Raw genomic sequence first — 11,527 nt, forward strand, 5'->3', positions numbered from 1 at the left:
AATAATCAAATAGCAAATACATTGCCAAGTGAGTGCGATTGATTGAGTGAGAGTGCAGCGAATGCCCCAGTCTCAGTCCCAGTCCCAGTCCCATTACAGTGAGTGACAGGCAGAGTGTGTGGTGTGTGGCAGAAGAGTGAGCGACGGCAAGGCTAGTGGAGAGGCGAGGCGAGGCGGAAGAGGCGACCCGGCGCAATGAGCATTATTGGCGAGAATAACGGCAGCAGCAGCATCCCCCCCAACACCGCTACAGGCACCGTCATAGCCACGGCCAATGGGCCGCGCGTCGTTACCATTTACAAGACGGAAACTGGCTTCGGTTTCAATGTACGCGGTCAGGTGTCCGAGGGCGGACAATTGCGCTCCATCAATGGTGAGCTGTACGCTCCCCTGCAGCATGTCAGCGCTGTCCTCGAGAATGGAGCGGCCGAGAAGGCAGGCATCAAGAAGGGCGATCGCATACTGGAGGTGTAAGTATTACAACTGTTTGTGTGTGTGTGTGTAAGCGTGTAAGTTCCCATTCCCGTGCCCACTATGCGGTTGGAATGGCCTGTTCTTGGCCTGCCATTCCACTCTAGCTTGGAGCACTGCTTGAATGGGGAGTTGCTGAGTAGGAGAGCGATTGAGAGAGCGAGAGAGTCAGCACACGCTGCCTGGGAATATCAATAAACGTTTGTGTGTGTATGTGTGTTGTTTTTGGGTGGGTTGTCCGTCCACCCATATAATATAAGAGGGTTGTTACTGAACTTTCCCATGTGCCCGTTGTCTGCAGGCCTTAGCTTTATGTCATTCTTATTCATCTGCAGATTCATATTTGTTTGAAGGGGTACCGGTATCCCCCTTTCGTGCTCAGCCCCTGCTAAGGCGCTGCCGGAATTTAAGCTGATTGAGCAGTGGCCCTGGCTTTTGAATTACGTTACAACATCTTCACTCCCCCAGGCACCTCCCTATCCATATTACTTCTTCTCTGCATCGCTTTCTTTTATGTGTGTGTGTGTGGGTGGGTGTATGTGGCTTTCTTCAATGGCATAACATTATGCCATACAAAAACACACACACAAAAGCACACATACAAAAGCTAATTAAAATGTTCGCTCATAGCATTTGGAATGTTCTCTCTCTCACTTGCTCTCTCTCCCTCGCCCCCTTTTTGTCTTGCATCTTTGACATTTTATTTTTTTCGCTCTGATATTCGTTATCAGCTGATGACGTTCCATTCTACTCTCATTCTATCAATCATTTAATTATATTGTATGTTTCGTGGTGCGGGTGGGTTTTCGTTTTCGTTGTCGTTGTCATTGTCATTGTCCTCTGTCCACTGTCCATAGCTCTTCTTCTCCTCTTTGCCCCCGTTTCGACACGAAATTCAATTAATAAATTTACAAAAGTCTCGTTACACGTTCGCGCAAGCAACAACTTAATTATCGTCAGCACCTCCAGCACACTGTCCACCGCCTTGCCATGCCCCAGCGCTCCTTCCACTCCCACTCCCAATCCCACTCCCCCAACTACGCCCCCTCAATCCACACGCGCTGAAAACTTGCAAATTTTCCACATTTTTCACACATATTCCCCATTGCAAAAAAAAAGAGAATGTGTGTAGTGGGGGGGGAGACGACACATAGAGAGAGACAGCATGGTGTGTGGGTGGGTAAAGGGAGGGGCGAGGAGGCAGGGACAACTGAATGCGAGAGAGCCGGCGTCCTCCTCGACGGCATCGTCGTTGTCTATTGTGTGCTGTTGTTGTGGGGTGGTGGCTTGTTGTTGCTATTTGCAGTGGTTCATCATTTCATTATCAGCAACAACAACAGCAACAATAACAATAACAACAGCAGCGCAGCAGCGGGGAATGAGCAAGAGGAGGAGAAATAGCTGCCGTTATAATTTGGCTGCGCGTGAGCTAACAAAGCGAACGGTAGAGGGCGCACAACGCAAACAATAACAGCAACAGCAACAGCAACAAAAAAGCAAACAAGAATGAAAGGACAGAAGCGAAGCTTTTGATACCCTCGCTGATTGATCGCTCCAATGACAGGTCTAAATTTGGAAACATATGAATTGATATAATCAATGGCAATGTTTTGTTGATTTAATAATCCGCAGAGTCGAAATGAACATATGTACAGACATACATATATACCCTTTGCTACCTTTCTGCGTGCAAAATCAGAACATTCTATCACTCACTCTCTGTCTCCTTGAAAGGGTATATAAAGTAAACGATAACAAATTTTGAGATTCTTCGCGTTGGATGCCTGGAATGGCGATGCTTGAAATATTTGTTCACGCCTTGGGTACGCCACGGTACTCCTGCTCCTGCTTAAAGTTGATCAACAATTCGCTCTAAACGTGGGCCAAGGCAAAACCTTATCCTTATTCATATAAAATACTTTCACTGGAATTAAATTAATATAAGTTATTTCGGTTTCATGCATGGCAGACATGCGGCTCGTTTGTTAATCTTTGTGTGGGGCGTTCTCTCCACTCTCTCTCTCTCTCTCTCTTTCTCTTTCTCTGTTTCTCTTCACAAACATCCGCCCCCGTTCTGTCAGGCTACAGTAGTTTGTGGCCCGTGAGTTAGTAATCAGCACAAACAACCGCCTTCCGTCTCTTCATACAAAATGTACAAGCACTCTGTCTGATTGTACATATTCTTCATAATTTATTGTATAAAATCATTTTAATTCAAGTGCAATCAATGTGCCATATGTCAGAGCTTCCTGGACCACAAATATTTGACCAAAGACCACCAATTCCGTTGATCATCCATCAGGGCCGTACGCTCTGCGGTCCACAGGGTCGGAGAGGCGTTGCACAGGCTGCCGTTGCAGCGGACACAGTACGGATCGTTGGCACTGCACTCGGGCACCTCGCCGGCACATCCGCGCACTGTGTAGACCAGATCCAGACGGCTGATGACCGTGCTCACGCACAGCTCCACCGGATCCGTGCAATTGCTGACCGTCATTGCCTCCGGATTGGTCATGGCCGCACAATCCTCGTCCTGCTCCTGAGAGTTGCAGCGGTAGCAGCTGCGGACGGACCAGCGATTGCATCCATCGCTGTTACGGCACAATTGGCACCTCTCGCCGCCGCTGTCCGAGGTGGAGAAGTTGGCATCGGCGCATCCACGTCGAAGGACAGTATCTGCCGTTGAAGGAGGGGCAGCAGAGACAAAAAGAGAGAGAGATGCAGATACAGTTGTGATGCAACCAATTTTTAGTCGTATATTTCGGAATACATGAATACCAGACCGATGCCCCACTCACCCTAACCTTGCTCGCAGGAATAGCAGGCCACGGTGCCATCGGCGCACTTCTGCGTGGGTAGATTTCGGCCGGAGCGACAGCCCGGATTACTGGTGGAGTTGCAAACGGCGCAGACAATGTCCTGACACTGGCCGTTGCAGAAGTCGCCGGAGCACTGGCTCAGCTCTCCGGTGGGAAAGAAGCCCATCGTGGTGGAGCAGCCGCGTTGCAGCACCTCCGTCTGGGTGTTGAGGTGCGTGTAGCAGCCCTCACGGTGGCCGTACATCACCTTGTTGGTGCACTGCGTCACCGTTTCATTGCTGACGGAGCACTGCTGTGGCTGTTGTCCCTCCGCGGGCGCCAGCTGCTGGCGCAGACAGTCAGGATTGGGCGACATACGCTGGTGGGTGCACTGGAGGCAGCGGCTCTCGGTGACGGTGCGCTCCGCGTTGCAGCCATTGTAGTTGCACTTGAGGCAGACGTGCGGACAGGTGGCGGGCAGATTGGTGTGCTCGCAGCCGCGTTGCGTGTTGGACAGGTGGATGACGTTGGTATAGCAGCGATCACCCTCCCAGTAGAAAGGACAGGGAAGCAGCAGATGCGGCTTGGCCGTCACATCGATGCAGTCCGATCCGGTGCACTGGTAGCAGCGCAGCCGGTCCGTGGGAAACACGTGGCGGTTGCAGAGGCTCGTGTTGCAGCGGTCGCAGGGCTCCGCACAGTAGCCGTTCGGATGTAGGCGCGCCAGGCAGCCACGGCGCGTCAGACCCGCCGTGATCGAGGTAACGCACTCGTCGCCTGCTGCCGCGCACTCTTCCACCTCCAACTGCTGGCCCGGCCTTGTGGCGCACTCCGAGTCCTCGGCCGAGTCGCAGGTGTAGCACTCCAGGGCCTGGGTTGCGCCCAGCACCAGAGTCAGTGTAGCGAATGCGACCAGCAGCAGCCGGAGGAGCACTTGCCTCTTCTCAATCCACTTGTTTGCCATCGTCTGATGGCGCTCGTTCAGCGACAGCAACTCCGTGACTAGATTGGCGGACAAAGAACCGCTGCGATTTCAACTGCACCTCGATAAGATTAGGGCACTCAAGTGGTGCCAGGTTCCAGGGCTGAAAGTGGCGGAGGCATCGCAAAGCGATTTTCACGGATAAGACACTGAACAGGGGGATACGTTTGAGGTTTTGATAAGCAAACTGCAAAGTGCTGCACTCTTGCCAGTGCTTTAGTGCGTAGACAAAGACATGTCCAAAGGAGACGTACATAAATGTAAATCTCTTGCCTGATTTATGGTTAAAACTTAACATAATTGAACACACGGAACATAGAGGCCACCTTACGGCATTACCTATGATTATACGTCACGATAAAACATGCCCGAAAATGATTTCAAATGAATATTTATATTCGCTCATTTAACGAGCCAAATTGGAAAACTTAAAATACTGGAGAGAGATGAGACGAGACGAGACGAGACGAGGAGAAGAGAAGAGATGCCACGCAGAAAGCTCTTGAACGAATAGTTCTTCCATTTGTTTTCCCCAACGACGTCCTTTCAAGACGTTGGCTTCCCCATTCATGGCTCTGAATGGCAGCTACAGCATAATGGAGGACCTGAAGAGAACCCAAGAATGATTTCAATTTTTCCATCTGCATCTTTTGTACTCGGTGCCATCGTGCACTTGCCTACCATCCATCCATCCACCCAAGTTCCACCTTCTTCTCGACCAGCAGGCGCCTCCCTTACCTTGACTGCTGGCTGCCCGTGCTGCGCTGTGCCATACCCCTGCCTGCCTCCCTGGGGCCACTTAACGTTATACTTGGGGAGGTTGGAGGAGGTTGCTGTTGGGGTTTGGGCTGTGGGTTGGGTTGCTACGATTCAATCAATGGGGATTATGAACTATTTTCAGTTTGCGTTTCGTTCCGTTTCCACTTTCTTTGCCGTGGGTTTCTGCTGCGTTCCGGACGACACAGAACATCCATCTCAGCATGGATCTGCATACCTTTGTACCATCGAATATGTCTGTATTTACATCGGAGCATCACAGCATGCATAAACTTCTGTCGTCCTGCTGCTATGGCATTCTGTAAGCTGAAATTTGATTGAATGCGGCAGAAATTCCTTTGTCCTTTCCATTGCTCAGGTGCGTGGGTATTGGGCTTGCAAGTTCCTTCGGTTATGATTTATGATCTTAGAACAATGCAATCCTTGCAATCCGGAAGTTAATTGAATTACACCTGTGGGTGCGTGTGTGTGTGAGAGTTTGTGGCACCAACAACAGAACGCAACACAAACACTCCTAAGAGATGAGTGTAGTCGCCTCGACTTGGCTCGTAGCAATCCATTTGTGGGTTCCATTCGTTCCAGCTTTGCTTTGCTTTGTTTTCCCTTCAATGCTGCCCACGAATTTGTGTGTTGTGGTTGAGTTCTGTGTCAATGTTGCTGGCTGCTGTTGCTGGTGGTTTTGTGGCATATGCCCCAACAATAATCAATAGGTTTGCGTCACTGGATGGCTGGCTGGATGGTTGGGCCGCGCGTTTGTTGTTGCTGCTGTTTTCCTGGCCCACATTTCGACATTTCACAGCCCCGGAACACACACACATACATACACACCTCCCTCCCTGTGGCTCGGTGGGTTCGGTGACGGTTTCAAGTTCTGGTTTCGCTTTTGGGTTTCGTTTTGTTTCGTTCCGGCTAAGCCAGAAATAGACAGAATTGTAGCATGGGAATGGGAATGGTAATGGCATAAGGTCTAGGGTATATGGCACAGGAAAGCCAACATCAAACAGAAACTGGAAACGAAGCACAGGGACAGAGGATTAAAATGTTGGGCTCTGTCGCCTAGGGGAGAAGTGCGGGGGGTTGTTTGAACACAAACTTTCACCTGCCATCCACAATTTTATTCCTATTTTTCCTGCAATTGAGAAATTGCTTACATTTTCTTGGGCACTAGAAATAAATCATTGTGTAAACATTGAAACGGGGAGTACGTACTATTAGTTATTTATTCCGAGTGCTGGTGGGTTGCAAATATATTGCAAATATTTATTCGATTTGCTCAACTTAAACAATTAAATTACCTCTGCCATGGGCCCCATCCCATCTAACCCACCACAACAATAACTACATATGTATGTACTAGCGGCAAAATAAACATACATATGTATAGCGGGGGTAAACATGTGTGCAAATTGAATATATTGTAGAAAATCCAATTTGCATTTTCCTCGTGCTACTTACGGACTTTCCCAACGCGGGGGTGTACCGTAAGATGTGATACGAGTATCTGTAAGGGTAGAGGTCTTCAGGGTTAAGTCGAAATTGAAATTATAATTCAAATCTGCACAGGATCAGCACGGATATCGACATACTTAATCAATATTTGTGCTTTGATTTCGCCCCTGATTCAATCCTGTTGCTTCCCTTGGCTGTTTGTGTGTGTTTGTGCTTACCCATGGAAATCCAATAGCACTAATTACACTGGCGGTTGTCCAGATGTTCCTTCGCATGACATTCCAGGGTCTTCTTCAGTGTGCAGAAATCACGCAGTGAACCCTTCTGTGGAGTGTTCTAGAACCAAAGTTTGCCATGACAGAGAGTAAATGGGTGAAGGCGCTTACCTTGAGGGAGCTACTTTAGGGTGCAGCTTTGTTCCTGTTTCAGTGTGCTTTCCAATCCTCTCACTCCCTCCCCATACACACAAACACACGCACGCATTGAATGCCAACATAAAGTCCACTAACAAATGTAGCAAAAAAATACCATAAATTAATTATAATTAAATAAATGGAAAACATTTCTTTGTGCCGGCATTTTGCACAAACACAATTAAGTGGAGGAGGAAAAAAGCATTTTGCATTTAACAGTAACTATAAATATTCCAACACATAGTAAAAGTACATGTGTACACACACACACACATAAACACACCTTTGTACAGGGTATGCGAGTGGTAAGGTAACACAGTCTGCAAAAGCTGTCTCTGATTTTTAAAATAAATAATGTCTAGAAAGAGAGTATGAAGGAGAGAGGGAGAGAGAGAGAGAGAGGTACTGACGAAGACACATTATGCCATCCGTAATGCGGGGTTGCCTTGCCTAATATTAGCATACCTTGCCTTTGTCTAGCTTTTTGAAGGGGGGATAGCAGGAGGTAAACTGGTTTCCCCTACCTTCCACCGTGCGTGTGTGTGTGTGTGTTTGTGCTGGCCTCCGACTTCGTCTCAATTTCAGTCTTTGCTTGTGACTGTCTCTTGCGCTCCTTGCCGCCTCCCTCTGCTTCGCTCTGCTCTTTTGTTTCCTGCATATTATGCTATGGTATGTCTTGTTTCTTGTGTCTCTTGTCTCCATGTCTCCCTCTGTCGCTATGTGAGTCATGCTGAGTGCGTCAGACAACGTCGACGTCTACGGCGACAGAGATAACTGTGCTGCGATTTTTATACCCTTCAAGAGAGAGAGTGAGAAAGAAAGTGGATATTATGAGTTTGAGCACATGTTGGCCACACACTGACACGGGAGGAAGCTTGTAAAAGAAAACGTCCTACTTAAATCGGATTTTATGTGCTTGAAAGCTGTTGTAGGAAACACAATCAAATATGTAAACAATGCAGATATGTAAGTGTTCTTGTCCGTTTACTTTAATTACCTTCAGGGTATCAAAAGCTTCGACTAGGCCACACACACACTCAGCAAAAGGCAGCAGCTTTCCTCTCTCTTGTTTACTTATTTATTTATCTGTGCTGCTGCTCGACGGCAAATTGCAAACCGGAAAGACGCGGCGGCAGAAGTCCCCTCTCAGGATGAGCAGAGCTCCTCTCGCTCAGGAATTGAGTGAGCGAGATGGAGAGAGGAAGAGAGAGTGAGTGAGCAAGTGCTGCCTTAGCGGGTGCCGGGTGCTGGGTGCCTTGTTCGGCGTGTTGCGACGACGACTGTTGACATTTTCTCTCTGATTAAGAGCCATCTCCAGCCTGCCACGCCATTCGGCCTCAATCATGGCAGGCATTTCATTTGATGGAATCAAGTGGTGTTCGGCGGGGCGGAGGGGGCAGGTTCATCTCTTGTTGATTGATTGCAGTTGCATTCCCATTGTCCCGCCCATTACCCAACATTTTCCATTCATTCCATTTGATAACATGCCAGGGAATGACTGTACTTTCCTTTTTGAGCTTAATCCCTGGTCTATCCCGGGGAGGGGAAACACCTGCTCGTGTTTCACTACCAACCTTCAAGTTCAATGGGAGCTCTCGCTCCTAGATACGGCCTGCCACTCGACGCAACAGCAACTTGACCCGAATCGACTATCTCCAGTCGCCTTATCAGGGCTCCACTGATGTCAATGCATCCATTAGGTATCACCACCACGCCCCACACTTCTCCTTTTCGATCACGCAGTTCTCTGGGTTTTCTTTAAATTGATCTGCTGGCGATTACTTTGCAGGCACTTTGCTTGTGGCAATTGATCAGCGCTTACGCTCCAGACCATCGCTCCATTGCTCCATCACTCCTCCTAGTATTCAAATGCTACCCTTCCACTGCGTTCAGTTTGCCCAATTGAGTGCCCTAGAGAGGCGCTGCCAGCGGTGTGTGGCAGGGATCCCAATCCCCAGATACCTCTTCGATTTCCAATGGAAACTAATATCCAACTATTTGGCTTTTGTTTTGTTTACAGCAACGGCGTCAGCGTGGAGGGAGCCACACACAAACAGGTCGTGGACCTGATTAAGTCCGGCGGCGACTGCCTGACCCTCACAGTGATATCAGTGACCCAGCAGGTGAGTCCACTCGTCTGCTCCTGCACAGAGAGGGCACCACTAATACCCATTTTGAATTATGCGCAGGAGGCCGATCGACTGGAGCCGCAGGAGGACCAGAGTGGCTACTCCTACATTGATTACTCGGACAAACGCTCGCTGCCGATCAGGTGAGTAATCAGCAATGCGATCCTAACGCTGAGATACCTAAGACTGATTGATTTTCCCGTTTGCAGCATACCCGACTATGGGATTGTCAACCGGAACGGGGAGCGCTACATTGTCTTCAACATACACATGGCCGGGCGGCAGTTGTGCTCGCGGCGGTATCGGGAGTTTGCCAATCTGCACTCGCTGCTGCGCAAGGAGTTCTCCGGCTTCAGCTTTCCCAAGCTGCCCGGCAAGTGGCCTTTCCAGCTGAGCGAGCAGCAGCTGGACACGCGGCGACGCGGCCTGGAGCAGTACCTGGAGAAGGTGTGCGCGGTGCGGGTGATAGCGGAGAGCGATGCTGTGCAGGACTTTCTCACCGACACCGAGGACGATATCTCGGCCTCGCCGGTGGATATTAAGGTGATGCTGCCCGACCACGAGGTGACTACCGTCTCTGTGAAGAAGTCCTCAAGCGCTCAGGTCGTGTGGGAGATCCTGGTGCAGCGCGCCAGTCTCACCGCCTACACGCAGCAGTATTTCTATCTATTCGAGATCGTCGAGTACAACTTCGAGCGGAAGCTGCAGCCGCACGAGATCCCCCATCAGCTGTACGTGCAGAACTACAGCACTGCCTCCTCAACGTGTCTGTGTGTGCGCCGGTGGCTCTTTACAGTCAGCAAGGAGCTAACGTTGCCAGACGGCGAGCAGGCCGGACGCTTCATCTTCTATCAGGCTGTGGATGAGGTGAATCGCGGCAACATACGCGCCGACGGACGCCTGTACGAGCTGAAGGCCCTGCAGGATGCCAAGAAGGCTGGCGACTATCTGGCCCTGGCCCGCAGCCTACCCGGCTACGGGGATGTTGTGTTCCCCCACTGCTCATGTGATAGTCGCAAGGAGGGGCATGTGGTGCCCGCCGTGGGTGAGTGTGCCATCCATTCCACTCTCCTCTCCGCCCTTCATGTAATATTTATTTGTTTCTTTGGCAGGCATGAAGAGTTTCCGCCTGCACGCCTGTCGCGAGGATGGCTCGCTGGAGGCGCAAATGGTCGAGCTGACCTGGGACAGCATCACGCGCTCCGAGAGCGACGAGGAGTCCATGACATTTTGCTTTCAGTACAATCGTCCAGATAAGCCTGCCCGCTGGGTCAAAGTCTACACGCCATATGTATGTCTAATCTGCCAGCCCCCAAGCAGGGCGCTTCAAAGCTCTCTCGTGCACCTCCAGCACAGCGCAAGTCCAAGCACAAAAGAATCATGGTACAACTTCTTGATCAATCCATTGTAATTGCACGAAGTGTGCGAGTGTGTCTGAGGGAGTTCTGAACGCGCATTGAATGGGATACACCACATCACCGAAAAGTGTTTCTCACGAGAGTCTTTTTGATTCATTGCAGCATGCATTCCTTGCGGATTGCTTTGATCGGATCATGGAGGAACGCAAATGGGACGACAGCGGTGACTAGAAGTGGCCATTGGGGCGGCTGGAGAAGCTGGAGCAGCGGCAGGAACCACAGATTAAGCAACCCAATCCCCTCCAGAGTATCATCAACAGTCGAGCCGAGGCATTGCATATTGTTCGTTAGTTAAGCGACACCCCCATATTCTCTCACTCTCTCTTTCTCTCTCATTGTAATTTGGACTCACTTGCGATAGAGATTCAAGCTATGTTTCGATTCAGATTCAGCCACATTCAGATGCCATTTATCACACCCAACCCCAATTCACATAGATCACAATTAAAGATTTAGCGATTTCTAAAATGATTTGTATGAAGTGCATGTTGGAATCGCTTTGGCTTAATGATGATGATTATGATGATGGATATAGGCAAATATATATAGATAGAAGGAGAGAGGATAGATGTATGGGTGGATGCATGGATAGATGGATGGATGGATGGATAGCAGATGGAAAATGTTAACAGCAGCAACAAAAAATGTTTCAAATGTTTTCGGCACCTAGCACATAGAGCAAAAGGCACCAATTTAGATCAAGCAGAAGAACCGACGATTCTCATATACAATATATACACGCAAACACATACAACTACATACATAATGATATATACATATATATAAATCTATTATATATAGTAAGCCGACCTCAGCGTAAAGTTAATGCATCATTTTTTGTTCCATACATTTTGTTTCGTTTTTTGTTGAATCTTTGGCCAGAGGATAGCAGGAGCTCCTGGCAAATATGAATAAATTGTAAAAAGTCAATTTTAATTGTACACAGATATATGTACATCGTATATAAATAGAGTATATACCGACATCTATATACAATGCATACACATTTACATAATATATCTATACATAAATACATATACATACATACATATATATATATAAACGATTAGCAAAACAAATTGACAAAAGC

The 11,527-nt window shown here is 48.8% G+C and overlaps 2 protein-coding genes across 4 annotated transcripts; one reads left to right on the forward strand and one right to left on the reverse strand.

Annotated features, from left to right (window-relative positions):
• The first annotated feature begins 83 nt into the window (after nucleotides 1–83).
• On the forward strand, nucleotides 84–10,908 carry LOC117891069 (sorting nexin-27). Of its 2 annotated transcripts, none has more exons than XM_034796247.1 (6): nucleotides 84–470; nucleotides 8,911–9,013; nucleotides 9,080–9,162; nucleotides 9,229–10,064; nucleotides 10,132–10,310; nucleotides 10,540–10,908. In XM_034796247.1, exons 1-6 carry the CDS (start codon nucleotides 196–198, stop codon nucleotides 10,606–10,608), a joined length of 1,545 nt encoding a protein of 514 aa, XP_034652138.1. In that variant the 5' UTR covers nucleotides 84–195; the 3' UTR covers nucleotides 10,609–10,908. The 2 variants fall into 2 exon arrangements, with proteins under 2 accessions (XP_034652138.1, XP_034652146.1); XM_034796255.1 differs by lacking the exon at nucleotides 84–470 and adding an exon at nucleotides 8,708–8,821.
• Nucleotides 2,638–4,264, reverse strand: LOC117891084. Of its 2 annotated transcripts, none has more exons than XM_034796267.1 (2): nucleotides 3,276–4,263; nucleotides 2,638–3,147 (listed from the first exon to the last, which is right to left on the reverse strand). In XM_034796267.1, exons 1-2 carry the CDS (start codon nucleotides 4,231–4,233, stop codon nucleotides 2,711–2,713), a joined length of 1,395 nt encoding a protein of 464 aa, XP_034652158.1. In that variant the 5' UTR covers nucleotides 4,234–4,263; the 3' UTR covers nucleotides 2,638–2,710. The 2 variants fall into 2 exon arrangements, with proteins under 2 accessions (XP_034652158.1, XP_034652167.1); XM_034796276.1 differs by having other exon boundaries at nucleotides 3,011–3,147; nucleotides 3,270–4,264.
• Nucleotides 10,909–11,527: the final 619 nt, after the last annotated feature.

Source organism: Drosophila subobscura, chromosome A (assembly GCF_008121235.1).
Source record: "Drosophila subobscura isolate 14011-0131.10 chromosome A, UCBerk_Dsub_1.0, whole genome shotgun sequence".
Taxonomy (NCBI): Eukaryota; Metazoa; Arthropoda; class Insecta; order Diptera; family Drosophilidae; genus Drosophila; species Drosophila subobscura.

What these genes read in the sequence shown, in the direction of transcription:
- LOC117891084 (XM_034796267.1), bottom strand. Translation starts at nt 4,233, where the DNA reads ATGGCAAACAAGTGGATTGAGAAGAGGCAAGTGCTCCTCCGGCTGCTG. An exon ending in CTGCTATTCCTGCGAGCAAG is followed by an intron (nt 3,148 to 3,275) that starts GTTAGGGTGAGT and finishes CTTCAACGGCAG; the next exon opens with ATACTGTCCTTCGACGTGGA.
- LOC117891069 (XM_034796247.1), top strand. Translation starts at nt 196, where the DNA reads ATGAGCATTATTGGCGAGAATAACGGCAGCAGCAGCATCCCCCCCAAC. An exon ending in AAACGCTCGCTGCCGATCAG is followed by an intron (nt 9,163 to 9,228) that starts GTGAGTAATCAG and finishes TCCCGTTTGCAG; the next exon opens with CATACCCGACTATGGGATTG. An exon ending in TCAAAGTCTACACGCCATAT is followed by an intron (nt 10,311 to 10,539) that starts GTATGTCTAATC and finishes GATTCATTGCAG; the next exon opens with CATGCATTCCTTGCGGATTG.